Source organism: Monodelphis domestica, chromosome 6, assembly GCF_027887165.1.
Source record: "Monodelphis domestica isolate mMonDom1 chromosome 6, mMonDom1.pri, whole genome shotgun sequence".
Taxonomy (NCBI): domain Eukaryota; kingdom Metazoa; phylum Chordata; class Mammalia; order Didelphimorphia; family Didelphidae; genus Monodelphis; species Monodelphis domestica.
This window is the reverse complement of record NC_077232.1, coordinates 98805180-98827859: the sequence shown is the minus strand read 5'-3', so window position 1 is coordinate 98827859 and position 22680 is coordinate 98805180. Positions and strand designations below refer to the sequence as shown.

Sequence of the window (22680 nt, the reverse complement as noted above, 5' to 3'; positions counted from 1 at the left end):
ATCTATGTTCATTAGGGAGATTGGTCTGTAGTTTTCTTTCTCTGTTTTTGATCTGTCTGGCTTTGGAATCAGTACCATGTTTGTGTCATAAAAGGAATTTGGTAGCACTCCCTCTTTGCTTATTATGTCAAACAGTTTGTATAGTATTGGGATTAGCTGTTCTTTGAATGTTTGATAGAATTCACTTGTGAATCCATCAGGCCCTGGGGATTTTTTTCTTGGGAAGTTCTTTGATGGCCTGTTGGATTTCTTTTTCTGATATGGGATTATTTAAGAGCTGTATTTCTTCTTTTAATCTAGGCAATTTATATTTTTGTAAATATTCATCCATATTGCCTAGATTGGCATATTTATTGCCATATAAGTGAGTAAAGAAGCTTTTAATGATTGCCTTAATTTCTTCTTCACTAGAGGTAAGGTCCCCCATATCATCTATGATACTGTTAATTTTCTTTTCTTCACTCCTTTTTTTAATTAGATTGACCAGTACTTTGTCTATTTTGTTTGTTTTTTCAAAGTATCAGCTTCTTGTCTTATTTATTAGTTCAATAGTTCTATCACATTCAATTTTATTAATTTCTCCCTTAATTTTTAGGATTTCTAATTTGGTTTTCTTCTGGGGGTTTTTAATGTGTTCACTTTCAAGTTTTTTGATTTGCATTTCCAATTCATTGATCTCTGCCTCCCTAATTTGCTCATATATGCACTCAGGGATATGAATTTTCCTCTGAGTACTGTTTTGGTTGCATCCCATAAAGTTTGAAAGGATGTTTTATCATTGTCATTTTCTTCAATGAAATTATTAATAGTTTCTATGATTTGTTCTCTAACCAATTTTGGAGCATCATATTATTTAATTTCCAATTGTTTTTTGATTTTACTCTCCACGTATACTTACTGATCATTATTTTTATTACCTTATGATCTAAAAAGGTTGCATTAATTGTTTATGCTTTTCTGCTCTTGTATGCCATGTTTTTATGACCTAGTGTATGGTCAGTCTTTGTGAATGTGCCATGTGTTGCTGAAAAGACGGTGAATTTCTTTTTGTCCCTATTTATTTTTCTCTATATATCTATTAACTCTAATTTTTCTAAGATTTCATTCACTTCTTTTACCTCTTTCTTATTTATTTTTTTATTTGATTTATCTAAATTTGATAGTGGTTGTTTCAGATCTCCCACTTGTTTAGTTTTATTATCTATTTCCTCCTTCAATTCTCCTAGTTTCTGCATTAGAAATTTGGATGCTATACCATTTGGTGCATACATGTTGATTAGTGATATTTCATCATTGTCTATACTCCCTTTTATCAGGATGTATTTACCTTCCCTATCCCTTTAATCAGGTCTATTTTTGCTTTGGCTTTGTCAGATATGATTGTACCTCCTGCCTTCTTTCTGTCAGTTGAGGCCCAATAGGTCTTACTCCAACCTTTAATTCTGACCTTGTGAGTATCTACCCACCTCATGTGTGTTTCTTGAAGACAACATATGGTAGGGTTTTAGATTCTAATCCATTCTGCTATTTGTCTACGTTTTATGGATGAGTTCATCCCATTTACGTTCAAAGTTATGATTGTCATTTGTGAATTCCCCAGAATTTTGATATCCTCCCCTAATTCTGACCTTTCTTCTTTTGCTATAACCTTTTTAAACAGTGGTTTATTTTAAATCAGCCAAAATTTCCACTTAGTTCTGGTCTTTTCTTTACAAATACTTGGAAATCTTCTATTTTGTTGAATGCCCATACTTTCCCCTGGAAGTATATAGTCAGTTTTGATGGGTAGCTGATTCTTGGTTGAAGACCCACTTCTATTGCCTTTCTGAATATCGTGTTCTAGGCTTTGCGGTCTCTTAGCCTGGCTACTGCTAGGTCTTGTGTAATCCTTATTGACGTTCCTTTGTATCTTATATTTCTCTTTTTAGCTTCTTTTAAGATTTTTTCCTTAGCTTGGAAGCTCTTGAATTTGGCAGTTATATTCCTGGGGATTGTCTTTTGGGGATTTAATATAGAGGGTGTTCTATGTACCCTTTCAATTTGTATCCCCCCTTGTTTAAGAACATCAGGGCAATTTTCTTTGATTATTTCTTGTAGTATGGCATCGAGATTTTTGTTTATCTCTGGTTTTTCAGGTAGCCCAATGATTTTCAAATTGTCTTTCCTTCCTCTGTTTTCCTTGTCTATCACTTTGTCAGTGAGATATTTTATGTTTTCTTCTACTTCATTAAGTTTTTGACTTTGCTTTATTAATTATTGATATTTTGCAAGTTCATTGTCTTCCAGTTGCTTAATTCTGTTCTTTAAGGGCTAGTTTTTCTTTTCAGTTTGTTCTGCCCTGTTGTTTGAGGCTTCCAGCTGTTTCTCCAATTGGGAGTTCTTGTCAGTCAGATTGTTGACCTCTCTCTGAAAGTTTTCCCATTTTTCTTGCCAGAAGGCTTCCATCCTTTCGATAAACTCCATTTTGAGTTCTTCTGGAGATTGTGGACAATTTCCATTTTTTTGGGAAGGTTTTGATTTTGTTTGAATTTCATCTTCTTTTTCCACTGTAGCCTGGGTTTTCCGTCCATAAAAGTTTTCAGTAGTCACTTTTCCCCTTTCCTCTTGGAGGGTTGATCTTGGGCACTATGAGCCATCCCTTTGGTGATTTTCCCTTTTCTTTTTAGTCAGAGGTCTGAGTGAGATGGGCAGGTTTTTGTGGATTTAAGTGGCAGTACTTTTGCCTCAGGCTGGTTCTTCCATAGCAGCCTCCGCAGTTTGTTAGTGAGCCTGTGTCCTTGTTAGTGTGCCTGCATCTGCATGGTCTGTAGTCTCTTCTCTCCCTTGTGCAGGAGTTACCTGTGAAACTGCTCTGAGGGGTAGTTCCCTGGCAGTCCTAGTTAGATCCCAAGGACCCTGGTGTGATAATCTTGGTGTGCCCCCTCCAGTCACTCAGTCACTACAGAGACATTCCTCACTTACTTGCTGTCTCCAGTGACCGTGCTGGTCCCTACTCTTGTTCTGTAGGTGAGGTGGGGGAGGGTAGTTCAGATCACATTTTGGGTGCAAGCTTTTTCTCCTTTTTTTTTTTTAAACCCTTACCTTCCGTCTTGGAATTGATACTGTGTATTGGCTCCAAGGCATAAGAGTGGTAAGGGCTAGGCAATGGGGGTCAAGTGACTTGCCCAGGGTCACACAGCTAGGAAGTGGCTGAGGCCAGATTTGAACCTAGGACCCCCGTCTCTAGGCCTGGTTCTCAATCCACTGAGCTACCCAGCTGCCCCCCTTTTTCTCCTCCTTATTGTGTGGAAATGTTCAAACCCCACATACCTTCATTGCTGTGCCCTACTTTAGAGTCCCTCCGTTCTTCCAAAGATGATTTTTATGCTCTTTTGAGGTAATCTATTTCATTGGGTGCTGGGGAGAGGAAGCAATTCATGTCTAGATTGCAGCCATGTTTACCTGGAAATCGCCGCAGAATGTTTTTTAATATGCTTTGTTTCCAAATTGAATTGTGAGTTCTTTGAAGGCAGGGACTGTGTTCCTTTTTCTCTTGATATCTCTAGCATTTACCACCATGCTTAGCACAGAGGAAGAGCTTAGTAAACCCTTTCATTAATTATATATGCACATATGTGTGTATATACATACACATCCATATACACAAGATTCTTCTTACTTGTTTGCATATAAATTCTTTAATCTTTCACAAGACTCTGCAGCCTTCTTCTTCCTCTTTAAGGGTTGATAGACTACTTTATTAAATAGTAGATAATTCCTCAAACTTGGATTTCCCTGAGTTTCCAAATTGATAGCCATAATAAATCTGACATACCTACCAACACTGACCCACTCTATCATTAGAGCGTAGATAATTAAAAGTTGACTGTAAAGGGTGGTTGAGGTTCATCAAGGAGAGGCCATGCAGGCTTTAGGATCTAATTAGTTCTAGGCTTTCAAAAGTTCTGTGATTATTGCCCAAGATTTCAGAAGAACAATTGCCAATCATTCTGGGTTCTACAGAAAGAGTGATATTCAGCCTTTCCATAATGTATTTTCAGAATACGTTTTTTAAGATTTCAACCCAAATTCATATTTTACCCAAGAAACTTTCCCTCAGAAATCTTTCTCTGGTGACATAAAACCAAGGGATTGAGAATTGGGTTGAGATTACTGTGGAATGCTATCAACTTAGTCATTCTTCAGTGACTTAGTGCTTTATTGAAGAGAGCTGAGGAAGAGAAATCGATGAGAGATCCCAGCAGCATCTTATCACTCTCAGTGGAAGATCTTAGGGCTTTTTTCACCTACATGAATGTTGTTCATTTTCTTTATTAAAGATATATAGGTTTCTGCCAAAATCTTCTCAGTAGTCAGGACTTCCTGCTTCTCATCCTTTTGAAACATTTTTGAGAACAGAAAAAAAAAGCAAAACAAAACAACAAAAAAACCTACCCAGTCTCTGAGCTGCAGAAATAGAGGTCACAAAGCTCATGTGTGAATGCTGTGTATACTTTTTCTGTTTAGTAGTGTTTAAAATCAATGAGGACATGATTATTCCTTAACTCAACTTAGCCAAACACAATAATCTCTGTATATACTGCAGGCACTTCATGAATATTTGTTGAATGAATGAATGAAATGCCTTTTAGGACTACTCAAAACCTATTCATTTTCAATTTAAGAATCTATCACTAGGCTCTCAGCATAGTGACTATCTTCTCTAAGAAGTCTTCCTTGATCCCTCCAACTGAAAGTGTTCTCTCCTCAGATTTTATGAGAGTATTTTTCTAAATCTTTTTCTTAACCTCATCACATCCTACACTGGATTATCCTTCTCTCTCTCTCTCTCTCTCTCTCTCTCTCTCTCTCTCTCTCTCTCTCTCTCTCTCTCTCTCTCTCTTTTCTGTCTGTTTCTGTCTTTGTCTTTGTCTCTGTCTCTGTCTCTGTCTCTCTGTCCCCCCCCCATACCCCATCAGTTCCAAATATATAAGGAGACTGATAACCCATGCTTGCTTCACCTTATCCCTTCTCAGTATTTGACACACACCACATCAAAGCTTTTCAAGGTCTGTTTAAAAAAAGCAGACTTGAAAGAATGAATGAGCCTTTGAAATGGATTATTGTTGTAAAAGAGTGGAGTCTGTTGTGCTTGAGTTTGGGGGCTTAGATTGGAAAGTTAAGGCTGTCACTTTGTAAAATCTGCTGGTTAATGCACTTTCCCTGGCAGCAAGCCTTTCCTTTCCCCATTGCAATTTGCTGATGTTTGGTGTCCACAAACAAAAACTAAAATCAAAAAATGATGGAGCAAATATTTTCTGGAAAGTCTAATAAATACAGGTGCATTCCATTTTACCTAACATAAAAAGCTAAACTTTACCAAAGTTTAATATAGTGCATGGCACACAGTAGATGCTTAATAAATGCAGATTGATTAACTGACTGAAAGCAAATTATAAGAGGATTCATTGTACAAAAAGATTGTCTACAAGGTCTAATAGTTTCACAAGATTTTTGTGAAGTACTAGTGAAAGCAATTTGCAAACCTTTCAAGCATTCTGTAAATATCAAAATATTTTTAAGAATCAAATAAAAATATCTATAAATATTTATTATTATTTTTAATGGTCAAGTGTACAGTGCTTATATAATTATTGCTTGTGTTTGTTATCTGTATTCCAAGCCTAAAATAAAGTGAGATAAAAAATTTCATGGTCCTAATTTTCAGAATGCAACCATGGGATATTATAAATTACTTATTGATCTTTTTATTGATAACTGTCATTGTTCTAATGGGTTTTTTTTTGTCTCTGGTTTTGTTCTTAGACCTCATCAGAAAGGTTATACGACTACAGTTTGAGGACACAAAGAGTGATTCTCAGCAGGTAATATTTTTTCAGTCCTCTGTGTGGGTCATTTGTGTTTTTCAAAGTCGGAATGTGCTTTGTCTGACCTGAAATCAGAACTGACCATGTAAATGACTCGTTACTAGATTTGTGTCTGACACCTATTTTGACTTAATGTGTTTGTGGGAAGGTTGAGTTAGGGCCCTGTAGGGCACTAGTCAAATTTCCATTAGACGTATATATTACATTTCCTAAACTTATAAAATATTTTAAAAGCAGAACCTAAAAGCAAAACTTTGTTCAGAGTGGATTCATTTCAGATTGAAATTCCATAGGTGTTGACTTGACATCACTCAGCAAGGTATAACCCATTCTCTGTAAAACTAAGCCTCACAATGGACACTTCTGTTCCTTTAATCTTAGATTGTTAGGGTATATTGGGGTTTGGGGGGATGGAGTGGGGGTGGGAAGAGGAATGCCAAAGGTTTGTGTGTCCTGAGTAGTAAGATCACCAGCCAGTGGTCATGCCCTGTTGGTGGATTCTTTTTCAACATAACATCTGAATAATGTTTCTTGGAGAAGAAATTTCTCAATAACTGACCTGTCACTTCTTGGAAGTCAACAAAGTACTTTAATGGAGACATTGACTCATCTAGATGATTGGTGTGTCACATGAGTGCAGATATTCTGAAGAGACACTAACATATACCCTGGAGACCCCAAATGATTCACACATTTATATGATGCTTATATTATGCAGAAAGGAGATTGAATCAGATTTATTCATACTCAGGGAGGTATACTTAACTCTTTAAGGCCATTAATGTTATTATATATCTGAAAAAAATGTATACCACTGCCAACCCTACAGCCCTTCCCTCCTTTGGTCTCTGGGAAGAGAAAGATTCCCACTGTTTTGTACCTTAAAGAATTAATTGGTCTAGCAGTTGAAGCCTGCCATGTAATTTGACTGCAATTTAGTATGGCTACTAGCAACTGGTTTTGGGCTGTGAGAGAATGCTTAGACCATACCCTGAGATTCTAGAGCAGGGCTTTTGTATCATGAACTCGATTGGCAGCCTGGTGAAGCTTGTGGGTCTGAGAATAATCAATCTCCCTTTCCCTCTCCCTCTCCTCTCCCTCTCCTCTCCCTCTGTCTTTCCCTCTTCCCTCTCCTCTCCCTCTGTCTCTCCCTCTGTCTTTCCCTCTTCCCTCTCCTCTCCCTCTGTCTCTCCCTCTCCCTCTGTCTCTCCCTCTCCCTCTGTCTCTCCCTCTCCCTCTGTCTCTCCTTCTCCCTCTCTCTCCTTCTCCCTCTGTCTCTCCTTCTCCCTCTGTCTCTCCTTCTCCCTCTGTCTCTCCCTCTCTCTGTCTCTCCCTCTCTCTGTCTCTCCCTCTCCCTCTGTCTCTCCTTCTCCCTGTCTCTCCCTCTTCCTCTCCCTCTCCCTCTGTCTCTCTCTCTCCCTCTGTCTCTCCCTCTCCCTCTGTCTCTCCCTCTCTCTCCCCCTCTGTTTCTCTCTCTCCCTCTCCCTCTGCCTCTCTCTCCCTCTCCCTCTCCTTTCCCCTCTCCTCTCCCTCTCCCTCTTTTTTCCCTCTCCCTCTCCCTTTCCGTCTCCCTCTCTCTCCCTTTCCTGCTCTCCCTCTCCTGCTCTCCCTCTCCCGCCCCCCCCCCCGACCAAATTTGTCCTCCCATTTCTAGGTCTGCCTCTCAAATCTTTGAGCAACCTTGCTGCCCCCCTGAATAATATTTTTATGAATAGAACACCATTAGATTACAAAAGAAAACAATTCTACTGAAATAGTTATAAAAATATTTTTTAACCACAGTCATGGCCCCAAGTTAAGAACTCCTTACTAAGAGATAGTTCTAAAACCATAGCACTGTCCCTGAGGAGCACTGGGGCCAGAAGGCTAGATTTTAGGAAAAGGCAGCAGTTAACTCTTGGGCTGCAAAAACATGCTACACTTGGTGAGGTGGTAGAGTTGAGTCTCTCCTGGCCTTCAAAGAGTCCTTCTGAGCCTACCCCCAAATAGATCAGATGCACCAATTGGTTGGGTACGTTAGAGGTAAAGGAGCTGAGTTTAGAAAAGATGGAGAACTACGTAATTTACCTGGAAACCCTCATGAGTAGGATCATAGGCTGTCTGAGGACTCTAATGTTGATGGGTAGCAGCAACATGTTCATTGGGTGCTTTGGGAGTCTCCTATCACTTCATTAGGGAAGTGTTAGTTAGCTTTATTAGAACTCACCCAAATGTGGTCTAGTTTTTTGGGGGGTCAGAAAGTCTGAGTTTGAACCCCATTGGGTAAGTCACTTCCCTTCCTGAACCTCAGTTTCTTCCCCTGTAAAGTGAGGTGGGTAAAGATGTATTGTATGTTTCCTTGTATTTCTGGAACCCAGGACTTCATGTTAGTATAGGGTTACAGCCTAGCACTGTGGCTTCTCAGGTATAGAGAACTGTCCCAGTAGAAATAATTCCCTCCACCTACGTAGGCAGCTATTTTCTCTGCAATTTCTAGTCTCTGGAGAGTTGACTAGAGCATTAGGAGATTAAGTTATTTGGTCAGAGTCACACAGCCAGGATATGTGAGAGGCACCAACCTGAACCCTGATGTGCTGGACTTTGAGGTCCACTCTCTATGCATACAATGTATTAGTGCTTCTTTAAAGAACAATCATTGCCATTTCCAAATAGCCTTTCTCCATGGAGCCCTGTCCTTTCCATCAGAAAGCAGCTTAAGGAAAATTAACTGACACATTCATCTTATTTGGCATATTTCTGCTTTTATAATCTTCAGCCTTTTACTAACAAGAGAGCAGTATGTGTCATGAACGGTCTTCCGGAGTCAAGATCAGTGATTACATTGGAAGCCAGATTAATTATGACATGACCCGATCTTCCTAGATGTGACTTATATTTTTCTTTTAAGTCATTTTCCTCCTGCCCTGGATTGTATGGGCAAAGGTTATCTTTAGGGGCCATTTTCTATCCTTTTCTGTTTGTCACTGCTACATGTGCATAGCAAATTAATAGTTAACCTTTCTTTCCCTTCTACTCCCTTCTCCTAGTCCCACCAGGGCTGATTTGAGTCCTTTCCACCTGACCTTGTTCCTTATTACCTTTATTATACTCTTCCTGTCACAAATAATCCAATTGACTTATCACGGTTTATGGATCAAGGAGGGTTTGTTGTCACAGAAGGGTGACTCATTTTAATTAATGCTTAAAGAAATTATAACTGCCCCTTGAGGCCACAGAGGCTTTAGAAAAGTCACCTTTTTAGGGGAGAAGACTGACATCTCTCTGACTTATAACCTTGATCATGAAAGAGCTAATTGGTTCCGTCTAGGAAGCCATCCCTTCCCTCCCAGTATCCTTATTGCAAGGTAGGCAGTCATGTAGTGAGTAGATTCTATCCAGCTTCAGATTCAGGAAAACCTGGGTTCAAATCCCTCCTCTGACAGGCTGGCAATGAGCAGTTATTTAATCCCACAGGTTAACCTCTTTAGTAACTCTCCAAGATTCCAATTTGCAGAATTGCAGATCTGTATTGGAAGAAGTTTCTTCCTTAAGAATTTCCTGCATCCATTAGTAACAGATCTGTACCTCCAAAAAATATTATGGCTGTAAAATAGACTGATTTTTTTTAAAACAAGAGATGAATAAATTTCAACTTCCAAATGAACATTATCACCTTTAGAGACCAGATATTTATTTCAGAGTTGTTACTATTTAGAGAGATTAGATAACAAGTTCAACAGATTAGATTAGATGTTTATCAAGCATTTACCATGTACTGGACACTGAGCTAAATTGCAAATACGAATACAATAAAAAAGGAAGCCCTTCAGAATCCTGCTTTAAGGAAGTTACAATCTCATGGGGTACGGCAACAAAATAATAATAATTTTTTTAAAAAACAGCTGAAAAGCATGCAGGAGACTTAAGCTGGGGCAATCTGCAAAAGGAACTGGAGAAGGAAATGGCAAACCACTTCAGTATCTTTCCTGAGAAAACCTCAAATGGGGTAGCAAAGAATCATACAGGACTGAAACAAATGAATAACAACTCTTAAAGCAGGGACAACACTTACTTGACTGCAGAAGTTTTAATTTTTCTTTTGAATTCAGCATCATTACCTTATAGTCACTGGATGTGTTATAGTAATGGAATGTATTATTTCTTGGATTTCATTGATGAATCCTCAAATTCCTGCCCCTTTGCCTGTATGGCTAAATTACTCAAGAATCAGATTCCAAGGTGAGTGCTGGCTGTCTCTTCATCTTCATACTGTTGATCATTTCCATCCAAAGTCTTTAGTTGCCTCATGGTTGGTTCCCAATTCATTACTGAGTGTAAGAGCTTTGTATGGTCACATTAAACCCCTCCATGTTTATTTCCACTGATCATCTCTTCACCTTCTTAATTTTCCTTGGACCTGTGTTAAATACTTAAGTTTTCCTTATTTGGTTAATCATTTTGTTACTTTTTCTTTCCTGAATTTTCTTCTTGGACCAGGTGCAGTCTTGTTTGAATTTCCCACCACTGCCTTTAATTAAACCCTTTTGTGTAATTTAAGAAGTGCTTCTTTAATATTCATCATAGTTGTAATTGAGTTTCTAATGATTGGTTACCCATTTTTGTGTAAGGTAAGTCAGTTTAAGTGTTCTTTCTCTCCCAGGTGATGATATCTTTTGATCTACACTTCTTCCACTGAGAAACACATATTGGGTAAAAGACAAAAAAAATGGGCACTCTTTTGTGCACCCAGAGGGATGTGTAGGTGCCTCAGGAAATGTTTTTTCTGGGAGGCTTATTTGTAGTTACCAGGTCATACATTTGGAATTACTAGCCATCCTAGCAGTTTTTAAGTGTCCATTGTGTGCCTGGTCCAGCTAATGGAAGAATCTTGGTGCTAATGGAAGAATCAAAGAAATCTTAAATTATAATTCCCATCTTCAAGGAGTTGTGTTTGTTCATAAACCTTGAAAGAGAAGCCCTAAATCAAATAGCTGCTTCTGGTTTTCTTTTATACAACATCACTGCTTCACCTTTTAAAACAAACAGAAAAAAACCCTCAAACAACCTCAATTAAGGAATTCTTTGGCTCAGTTGACAAAAACAACCTGTTTTGGTAGGATGTAGCTATTGTTTGTAGATGCTGTTTTTGAAACTTTAGGCTTTCTCCTGAAAGCTTATCTATATGTGGCCAGAGCAGACCATGTGATATCTGGAAACTGGACACAGCAGGCCTTCCACCCTAGCATGCATGGCCTGGGGGATGGAGGAGCTGGGCTGGCATCCTAAGAGATAGGGCCAGGTTCAGCACTTGACTTGCTGGCCTTCTGGCATTCCCTTAATTCCATGTCCTAGTGCTCATTCATTTATGAAAATGAGAGCATACAAGGAGTTTTTAAATGTCTTCTACAAGTTTCATTAATATTGCAACTATTTCCCTTTCTAATTTATTAAGGCCTGAGGCCCAGGGAAGATCTAGTCTTCAAAGTCTACCTTGCTTTCCCTTCTACCTCATGTTTTTGGGCTCTGTGTTGCCATGGCCACCTTGCTCCTTTAAGAACAAAATTAAGAGTTTAGCATATCTGCCTTTTTTTTAATATCCTTTTCTCCTGTCACCTGAGCATACAACCCCCTCCCCTCCCCAGTACCCTTCATGACTAACTACTTTTTTCCCAGGAATAAAAAATTGAGGGGGTAAAGTTTCTTCTATTTCGAAAATACATTTGTGCCTCGTGTCATGAGAAACCTAAATGGATGACCCCAGATCCTCAAAGGTTTTACCATGGCACAAACTCTGACAAGTCCTACCAGGCAGGAGAGGTCCAGGCTACAAGCCTGGTGATAGATTGATTGGGTTTGTTGACGAAAGGACAAGCCTAGCGAAAGTTCAGAGGTACTTGTCACCAGTGACAGAATGTTGAATTTTGGGGTCAGCAACTCTAAGAGAATATCTAATATGTCTTAGGGGGATTTCCATCTGAATTGGCAAAAGGGGGATATCCTAATTCTGAATGGTCATAGTTCCTTGAAGAACTGCTGAAGAAGGGTTTAGATGGCAGGGAGGTTAATTTATTCTTTCTGTTCCAGGAATGTGGTACTTCTATCTCCTGACTCCTTGTTTTTCACTAGCTGTCCCCAATCCTTGGAGGGTTCTTCCTCCTCACTTCTACCTCCTGGCTTCCTTCAAGACCCAGCGCAAATTCAAACCCAATCACCCCATTGCTAATGCCTTCCTTCTGGGAATATCTCCCATTTATATTGTATATAATTTGTATATATGTCTTTTCTTCCCTCGTTAGAAAGTGAGCTCTGTGAGGGTGGAGACCATGTTTTGTGCTTTCTTTGTATCTCAACCTTTAACACAATGCTTGGCACATGGTAGGTGCTCAATAAATCCTTGTTGATGACAATGGAGTCAATCCAGAGACTTCTAAGGAATCTGTGGATAGATTTTAGTGGGAGGGAGAGTGTCCATGCATTTGAACGTGAAGAGTTAAGCTTTATTTCTATATATTTGGTATCCACTATAATCTTATTTATTATATGCATCAAAAATAATGGAAGATAAAATAATGGAATTTAAAAATAATGGAAAATAAAAACTGGAAGGAGTCCACAGGCTTTTCACCAGACTGCCAAATGGGATCACAATACAAAAAAAGACTAAGAAGTCTTGATTTAGAATTTATAATAACTACACCTGAACAGTCCATCCTGTGGCAGAAAATCACTTACTGATAGTATTAAAAGAAATTAAAACCAAAATACAACTACCAGAACTATGAAGCACCCAATGATTTAGGACTTATGGATTTATTATGGTAGACTCCATTTCTTCTAACATAAATTAAACCATATTCCAGGCCTTAACAGATGGTTTTATGGGATACTATGGCCAAAAAAATTCATTGCCTGGTGGCCAAATTTCTGTGGATGAATTTCTGAACTTAGTAAGGTTGATATTTGAACAAGCATTGTTTACTAGCGCCATTTGGAAGCCCTTCTGCTTGGGAGTGCCCTTTGGAGCTTTTGAACTCTCTGCTCATAAAAGCTTTTGAGAGTTTAGAATGGAAAACTCCATACAACAAAGAGGCATTAGATGAGGGTTTAAGTAGAGAATAAGACCACCCCAGTAGAGAAAAAGGCATTGTATTTTTCTGCTTCCCTCTTTTTTGTGTCTGTCATTTATTTCTTCTGTTCAAGATACTTAGTTTTAGTTATGGTTAACTATTTCCATGATTTTACATTTATGTGTTTTGTTTTGTTTTTTGCTGCATGCTGTCCCTGCCTTACAAAATCACTTCATCTGCTTTGACTTCCACAGCCAGAACATATAGTCTTGGCACTAAAGGTAATTGTCCCATTGATATTATTCTATGTTGTACTTTGACTAAAAGCAGCCAATGGTAATAATTTTGCCAAGATGACCTGTAATGTCTTTGTTGGGGTAATTTCAATGAAATATCCATGGGTTCTACTTTATCTGGGTATCTTCTCTAGTTCCTAAATTCTCCTCTTCACTCTAAACTTTTGTGAATTCACCTATGTATGTGTGTATATATATATGTGTGTGTGTGTGTTTTATGTAGATTTTCGTCATGTACACAATATTAAAAATAAGCTATTTCCTATAAAATTCAGATTTTCTCTTTGTATTAAGAAATAACATGGACAACTAGGTGGCTCTGTGGATTGAGAACCAGGCCTGGAGATGGGGAGGCTTCAAATTTTGGCCTCAAATTTTACTGTGGACACTTCTTAGCTGTGGGACCCTGAGCAAGTCACTTAACCTCAATTGCCCAGCCCTCACTACTCTTCTACCTTGGAATCAATTCTAAGATACAGAATAATGGTTAAGAAAAAAAAGAGGGGAAAGAACAGTATTTTTAAGAATCACTGGAATGAAATTAATATATATATTTACATATATATATATATACACACACACACACACATATATTTAATGACAGGTTTCTGATATTATCTTCAAACTTTAGGTAGAGATGTTAGGCAAAATGGTGTAAAATATTGTTGACATCATTAATTTGATGCATTTTATTTTAGTACTTATTTTTCATCTTCTATTTGATCTCAAAGACTCTTGGGGTTTTAAAAAAATTCATTAGAAGAACTAGAAAAAGCCAAAAGTATCCAGTAAGAGTTGCAATATAATATTAATGTAAGAATTTAGCATATATGTAACTGGATTTCTGACAATCTGGTAACTCTTGAAGTCTTTAAAAAGTTTTGTGATTTAGTAAATTTTTTGTTAAAAATCCTTCCCTTCTATCTTAGAATCAATATTGTGTTTTGGTTCCTAGGCAATAGGGGTTAAATGATTTGCCACAGCTAGAAAGTATCTGAGCCAGATTTGAAAACAGGATCGCCGGTCTCTTTACCTGGCTCTCAATTCACTGAGCCACCCAGCTGCTCTAAGAAATTCACATGGTTTTAAAGTTGGCCCCGAATGAATGGTGGGTGATATTGATTGCTGGTCAGTCCATTCTGTTAGGAGATTTTTAACCTTTCCAACATGAAAGAAGATAGCTTCAAGTATCATGTTCTGTCTGACTCAGTGCTGTTTGAAGTTTTCTTTCAAATTGCCAATGGAATGCCATATCAGAATAAAACAACACACATGCACACACACAGACATGCACTCACATACACGGTTTTCCTTTGTCCTGATGCAGAAAACATTGCTACATTGAGTTTCCCATCAAATGCATATGACAAAATTCCTCATTTCTCCTATGTAAATGCATTGCTTTGAGCAAACATAAGTAATTGTATGCATGGCTGAAGGAATGAGATGAATTCTCTGAATCTCGTTAGTTTCTTTTCATGCTATATTTTGGAATCCTGTTTTCTGGGTTTAAGGCAAGTTGAGACCCGGCTCAGAGAAGATATTATTGAATCACTTAACTATGTACCAAAATCATCTTGGCTCTTGACATAGTAGTGATACATGAGCAGCCATACTGGGTCATACCCATGGTCTTTGCTCTCTAGAATATTGTTGTCAGCAGAAGTCCAGAGAAGTATACTGTGAAGGAAAGAAAAGAGAGCATGATTGTATTCCCTGCTGTCAACATTAAAGATGAGGTGTCTATTCTTGTTGCTTTTGATTCTTTTATAGTTAATTTTTAAATTTTTTATTTTCAATTCCAAATACTTTCCCTCTCTCCAGTTGTTCCTTATCTACTGAGAAGACAAAACAATACCCATTATACATGTGAAACCATGTAAAATGTATTTCCATGTTATCCATACTGCAAGAAAAAGAAAATTTAAAAAATGCTTTATTTTACTCTATACTCAAAAGTTCACAAGTTCTCAGAGTCCCCCCCCCTTTTTTTTTTAAATTTGTCTCTTAAAAATTCTCTAATCCCTTTTTTGAATCCATTCATTCCATCCCTTGGTTTAACACAACCCATACATTTTCTATCCATCATATGAAGCAATGTTTTCCTTTATTTGTGATATCTAAGCATCTCAGGAAGCCTCAAAAATAAGGCAAACCCTTTTCTAATTTATTATAATCAAGCCATTGGTTGATCTGCATTTAGAGAGTTGCATTCTGATTTCTTCCAAGTTCATTGGGAGCAGAAGACACCAAGAAAAGTTCCCAAAACCTTTGTCCCCTTTACCATCTTATCGATAACTCATTCCTCTGTTCTCTTTTGGTTTTCGAAAAAGAGAATCAAGATGTGGGATAGGAAATTGGTTGTCTATGAAATGAGAACTGTGGGGCCAGCAGTGCTTTGGGGCATAACACGTCCTCTTCCTTTTGTTTGACTCACAGGCTGCCTACTATGAAATCGGCTTTATTATTCTGGCTGGCCTGGGATTGCTATTTATCTTCCTTCTCCCTCTTGTGGGGCTGTGCTTCTGCATGTGCCGTTGCTGCAACAACTGTGGAGGAGAGATGCATCAGAGGCAGAAGAAAAATGGTGAATGTCGCAGGGGCTGCTTTGCTGCATCACTCTTAGTGGTTTCCTTGATAATGAGGCAAGTAAAAAAAATGTGCAACTCTCATTCTTGGTTATACTCCCAGGTTGTGCCCATGGCTCTGAATCTTATTTAGAAACTTGAAAAATAGAAAGAAATGTGTTTAAAAAACAAACCTTACCTTCTGTCTTAAAACCAATACTGTGTATTGGTTCTTAGACAGAAAAGCAGTAAGGGCTAGGCAATGGGGTTCATCAAGCTAGGAAGTGTTTGAGACCAGATTTGAACCCAGGATCTCCCATCTCTATGCCTGGCTCTCTATCCACTGAGCCACCTAGCTGCAATCCATGCCTGTTTTTCAATTAGAAACCTCTTAGGATGTCCTAGAGAGGGACTGAATGATGATGTCACAAGGGGTGTATAAGATGGTATAGAGAGGAAGTGAGCCTCTTTTATGGCTCTCTCACACCTTTCTTGCCTAGCTGCTCATACTTATGCCTTTTTTTTTTTTTTGGCTTGTTGACTAGTTGCTTAATTGCTCTCACTTAAGCCTCTCTTCTCTCTAGTTTAGCCTAACTACCTGGTTGCTCACCCTCATATCTCTTTTTTTGAATCCTGCTTAAGTTTTTGGCGACTGTTCAGACTCTGGAGGAAATCTGCTGGCTAGTTAGAAATCCGAATCAGTTATTAATTAACATTTTAAAATTTAAAAAATGCAACTTCCAGAGGATTTCATTCAAGTTCCTTCAGAGTTATGGTTAGGGGTTCATTTTGATAACTGCTATTTACCCATTTGGTACCTTTCATCTTTGGGGAAAAAAAGAGAATCTTGGCACTGAAAGAGCCCTTAGAAATCATCTAGGTCTAGTCCCCTACCTCTTGTTAAACATCTTGAAAAAATGACCATAGCGCCTCTGGTTGAATATGTGCAGTGATGGGGATCTCACTGACTTAGATTGTACCCCATTTCATTTGGGGATGAACTCTCTTTCATAGAATCAGGTTTTGGAGCTATTAGGAACTTCAGTCTGATGCTGAGCCAGAATCTTCTCCCAACTAATTTCTACCCATTGGTCCTACTTGATCCAATTATAATGCTAATGATTTTAATGATAACCTAGTTTCTGTTTTATGAGGCATAACTAGAAATAGTTACCCAGATTCTCGCAGATGACTATATTTACACATATAATCATGATCCTTTTGATTTGAGACAAAAAGAAAAAAATAATATATTTTGGATATGGTTGTTACATGGAGGATCCTGAAGGAGCCTGGGCTGATCCCTTGATTGATGGCACAGAAATATTAATAGACAACCAAAGGACACAGGTGGGTTAAGAACAAGGTGCTTGGGATGAGGGACCAAAAGCATGGTTGATGGGGAAAGGAGTTTTCACTCTGTGAGTCTTTAATGCTCAATCACAGAGATTCAGAGAGGGAAGTTTGCTAGTTTTAGGACCAGAGATAGGAGGTTCCCTGAGGTCCCAATTCAGATAATTGGTTGTATTTTCTATCTCTTTAAAGGGACTGTGGTCATTGTAGTAAGATGAGGAGAACCCTGATTTCACTGACCCTTTTCTTGATTGCTAACAGCTGAATTCTGATTAATTTGCACACAATCCTCTTCAGGAAAAGACACTGAGTTTTGCTGATATTTTGGAGGCTGAATTCTGCTGTTTTCTTGGGAGGTGGTGGAAGGGAGTGGGGTATAATAAGATACTAGCTTCTTGGAGTGTAGGTTCCACATGTTCTGTTGGGAAAGGAATGGGCCAGGTATCAGAGGATAAGACTTTGGGGATAGTGGCAGTAGACTTCATGACAGAAGTGTGAGGGGAAGGAGGTGGCAAGAGTCTTAAAGATGGTAAGGGAGTGAGACACGAGTCATTCTCTCTAAATTCAGAAAGACACTAGCCCAGCTTCACTCTTATTGGTTTAAGGGAAGCCTTGATCCTCACTACTGTTCTATTAGGCTGACACACAGAGAGGGATCTTGCCCAGGCTCACTCGGATAATAAATATCAGAATTGAATCAGGATAATAAATATCTGAATTGAAACCAGATCTTTCTGACTCCCACGTTTGGCATCTTATATACCAAGCTACCTTGTAACCTTAGATGAAAAAGGTTCATAGCATGTTTGAAGCATTACATAAGACTGAATATGATGGGAACAAGAAAGATACTCAATCAAAATACTCCAGGAGAGTTCAAAGAGGGAGAGAGACTATGGGTGGGCCCATAGATGCCTCCATGAAATAGTTTGTACCTGAATGTAAATATACATGAATACCTAGATGTCTGTCTAATATTACTAGTGGTGTGCCATACATTACACTGACCTGACCATTGGGTCTAGATGGAAAAAGTGCAGTTAGGAAATTTAAGAATTGTGATTCTGTTTACATTTCTTTATGAAAATAACTTAGAGGAGTCTCTATATCTTGATTATAACTGTCATTTGCATATGTGTTCATGTGAAATGCAAGATTTTGAAAATTCATGCACACCTGCTTTACTACTAGTCACAATGTTTTGCCTTCAGGAAGGTAGAGTCTTATTTAAAATGACAGTATTGGGAGCCAAGATGGTAGATTATAGGCAACCCAGCTGAACTTTAAACTTTAAAATAAAATTTAAAAATAAAATGAACTTTAAAATAAAACCTCAATTTTTGGAGAGGCAAGGCCAAGAAAAAGTCATAGGGAGATGATTTTCTGACCTAATAAAACTCAGCAGATTGGCAGAGGAAGTTTGTGACACTGGAGTGCAAGGTCAGCTATAGTATCCTCAGAAGCTCTCAGCTCAGAAGAGAGTAAGGGGGTCATACAAAGGGTCAGAAAGAGATTAGAGGAAACCCTTACCTGGTACTGAGTATAGTTGGTTCTGATTGGCTATTCTGTTGCCCTTAAGTAGTTTTGGACTATAGTTCCATGGTAGGGAGCAGTGCTAGTGGTTGGTTATGGCCCTGGTCATTTATGAGGCAAAGAGGAGTGCTAGTGTGTGTAGCTACAGGAGACCAGAGGACAGACCAGGAGAGCAGTAGCCAGGATTATACCATCTTGTAAGCACCCAAAACTTGCAGACACCCCAAAATTAACTCTGAAAACAGGAGCAAGAAAAAGTTGAAGCTTGGAAGAGTGCCTTCTATTCGGGTAAATAGAGTCCAACTTTAACATAAAGTTCAAAGTCAAGAAATAGGCTAGAAAAAATGTGCAAACAGCAAAAACAAAAAAAAAGAATTTTGCCATAAAATATTACCATTGTAGCAGAGAAGACCAAGACATAAAATCAGAAGAAAGAAGCAATGTAAAGAACAAAACAAACCTCTCAAAATCTAGGTACAAAGAAAGCCTCAAAAGAAAATGCCAAGTGGATCCAATCCCAATAAGAATTTCTGGGAGAGTTAAAGGGATAAATGGTAGAAAAAATCGGGAAAATAAATTATAATAATGCAATGAAATTATGAAAAGAGAATTAACCATTTGGCAAGAGGCACAAAAGAATAGCGCTGATAAAAAATGGACCAGTGGGAAGAGACACAAAAGTTCATTGGGGGAAAAAAAAAAGGAACTTGTTTAAAAGCAGAATAGACTTATGAGAAACAACACTATCCACATTCAGAGGAAAATCTGTGGGAATGGAAACACAGAAGAAAAACAACTGCTTGATCAGGTATCATTGGAGATATGATTGGGGTTATAAACCCTAAATGATCTCCCTAGTGCAAATATCAATAATATGGAAATAGGTCTTGACCAAAGACATATAAAACCCAATGGAATTGTGCATTGGGTATGGGAGGGAGTTGAGGGGAGGGGAGGGAAAGAACATGATTTTTGAAATCCTGGAAAAATGCTCTAAATTTATCAATTAAATAAAGTTTAAAAAATTTTTCAAAAAAAATAATAAAATAAAAAAGGTTTATGGAAAAAAATTAAAAAAAAAGTTTTAAAAAAAGCAGAATACACTAGTAGAAAAGGAGGCTCAAAATCTCACTGAAGAAAGTAATTTCTTAAAAATTAAAATTGGGGTGTCTTAAGACAACTCCAAAAGATTCATGGACAAAGCTATCCACTTCCAGTCAGAGACCTAGAATCTGAAGGATGCAAGTTGAATGCAGATTGAAGCATACTTTTTTTTTCACCTTATTTTCTTCATGGTATGTGTGTGTGGGTGGGTGGGTGTGTGGTGCTTCTTCCATAGCATGATGATTATGAAAATATGTTTTGTTCAATAGCACATGTTTCCTGCCATTTTAGGAAAGGAGAAGGGCAAGGGGGAGAGAATTTGCAACTCAAAATGTTAGGGAAAAAATGTTAAAATTGTTTTTTTACATGTAATTGGGGGAAATATTACTGAGAAATTTTTATTTGAAAAATTAGGATTGGGTAAGTGGGAGCTAATAACCATATGAGACATTGAGAATAAAATAGTGTCAAAAAATGAAAAATAGAAGAAAATATGAACCATTTTATTGGAGAAACAATTGACTGAAAAAATAGATGGAGGGGAGATAATTTAAGAATTATTGTGCCACCTGCAAGCCATAATCAAAGAAAGCCTACACATCATATTTCAAGAGATTGTCAAGGAAAATTGCCCTAATATCTTGAATTCAGAGAGTAAAATAGAAATTGAAAGAATCTGAGATTCCAAAATGAAAACTCCTGGGAATATTGTAGATAAATTCTAGAGTTCATAGGACAAAGAGAAAATACTTCAAGTAGTCAGAAAGAAATAATTCAAATATTGTGGAGCCACAGCCAAAATCACACAAGATTTAATGATTTCCTAGTTATAGGAACAGAAGGTTTATAATATGATATGTAGGAAGGCATGTGTGCTAGGATTGCAACCAAGAATTATCTGGTAAAATATCCTTGGAGGGGTGGGGGGATGATATTTAATTAAATAGAGAATCTCAAGCATTCCTGTTGAAAAGAACAGAGCTATACGGAAAATTTTACTTTCAAATATAAATATAAAAAATAACTTTTATAGTAGAGAGGGAAATGGGAGACAGGGTTGGGCAATTCTTGAACCTCACTCTTATCAGAAATGGTTTAAAAATGGAAGAAATACATACACATACTCAGTTGTGTACAGAAATGTAACTTACCCATTCAGGAAATAGGAGGGGAAGAGAATAAGAGAAAGGAGGTTGAGTGATAAAAGGAAGGAAAGATTTAAGAGAGGCAGTGGTTAGAAGCAAAATAAGCTTATAAAGAGGGACAGAAAAAAAAAACAGAAGAAACAAGATAATTGGATGGAAGGAAATACAGAGTAATCCTAACTGTGAATGTGAATGGGATGTGCTCACTCATAAGATGGAAGCAGAAAATAGGATGAATTAGAAACCAGAATCCAACAATATGTTCTTTATATAAGGTATATTTGAAACAGAAAGACACATGGAGGATAATAATAAAGGGCTAGAACTAATCTAATCTAATAAGAATCTAATAAGCTTCAGCTGAACTAAAAGAAAAGGCAAGAATAGCAAACATCATCTTAGACAAAACAAAAGCAAAAATAACTCAATTAAAAAGGAAAATCAGGGAAATTACATTTTGCTTAAAGGTTCCATAGACAATGAAATACTCCAAGAATTTTCTCAGTAAGTTTTTCTGATAAAAGCTTCATTTCTAAAATATATAATGAGTTAAATTTTAAGATGATCCATTCCCCAGTTGAAAAATGGTCACAGGGCATATAAACAGGCAATTTTCAGAAGAAATCAAAGCTATCTATAATCATGTGAAAAACATTCACTAAATCATTATTGATAAGAGAAAGACAAATTAAAACCACTTTGAGGTACCACCTCTCACCTATCAGAAATGAAAGTTGCTGGAGGGGAGGAAGGAAAAATTGTTACTCTAATGAACTATTGGTAGAGTAGTGAACTGGTCCAACCATTCTGGAGAATGATTAGGCACTAGGCCCAACAGTCTACAAAATCAGACCAAATATTTATAATATTTTTGTAATATTTGTAAATATCACATATTTACAAAAAACACAGTGGTGGCAAAAACTTGGAAAATCAGAGAAAAGTCAGTTGAGGAATGGCTGACAAGTTGTGTCATATGATTGTCATGGAGTACTATTGTTCTGTGGGAAAAGATGAGCCAAGGTGATTTTAGGGGGAAAAATGGCTGTACCTCGATGAGCTGATGCAGATTGAAGTGAGAACTGGGAGATCATTGTACACAGTAACAGCAATGTTGTATAATAATGATCCACTGTGAAGGACTTGGCTGCTCTGATGAATATACTGATCCAAGACAATTCCAGAGGACTCATGATGAAAAAATGCTGATGAACTCTGGAGTGCAAATTGAAGTTTAACTTTCTCACATTATTTTATTTATTTTTCTTGCTTTTGGAGGGATTATGTAAATGTATTTTGCATGATTTTCACATGTATAATTGATATATTACTTGGTGAGCGAGTGGATAGGATGCAGGGTGAGAATTTGAAACTCAAAATTTGAAAAGAAAAGAATGTTAAAAATAAATAACAAATATATTTTAAAAAACGATTGCAAAATAAAAACTTCATGGTTGGGCTGGTCTAGAACACATATATTATTATCAGTTAAATCAGCAAAAAATCAGTTAAAACAGTTAAATATCAGTAAAAAATAAAGCAAAATTATTGGTTTTGATAATAAAAAATTAGAACCCTAATTTTAAATTTTAAATTTCAATTTAATTATTCTGTTATCTTTCTTCACTGTGGAAAAGGGCTAAGTTTTATCTTGTGGTTGGTGTTCCTCAGCAAGATTTGGAGTTAGAATAGATTAAAAGTGTAGCATCATTTTTGGGATCTGAATTCTCTTCACACTTGATGCTTAAGGCAGTCTGTGATAAGAATCA

The 22680-nt window shown here is 37.5% G+C and overlaps 1 protein-coding gene across 8 annotated transcripts in view; it reads left to right on the top strand.

Moving 5' to 3' along the window:
• Nucleotides 1-22680, top strand: part of PROM1 (prominin 1) — a 151894-nt gene that overhangs the window by 69211 nt on the left and 60003 nt on the right. For 5 of the 8 annotated variants that reach the window (XM_001369517.5, XM_056802447.1, XM_056802444.1 and 2 more), the window contains 3 exons: nucleotides 5806-5864; nucleotides 13168-13194; nucleotides 15649-15854. In XM_001369517.5, coding sequence (XP_001369554.3) covers nucleotides 5806-5864; nucleotides 13168-13194; nucleotides 15649-15854 — 292 coding nt within the window. The remainder of the gene's footprint in view (nucleotides 1-5805; nucleotides 5865-13167; nucleotides 13195-15648; nucleotides 15855-22680) is intronic. The other 3 variants (XM_056802448.1, XM_056802446.1, XM_056802445.1) reach the window with 1 other exon arrangement.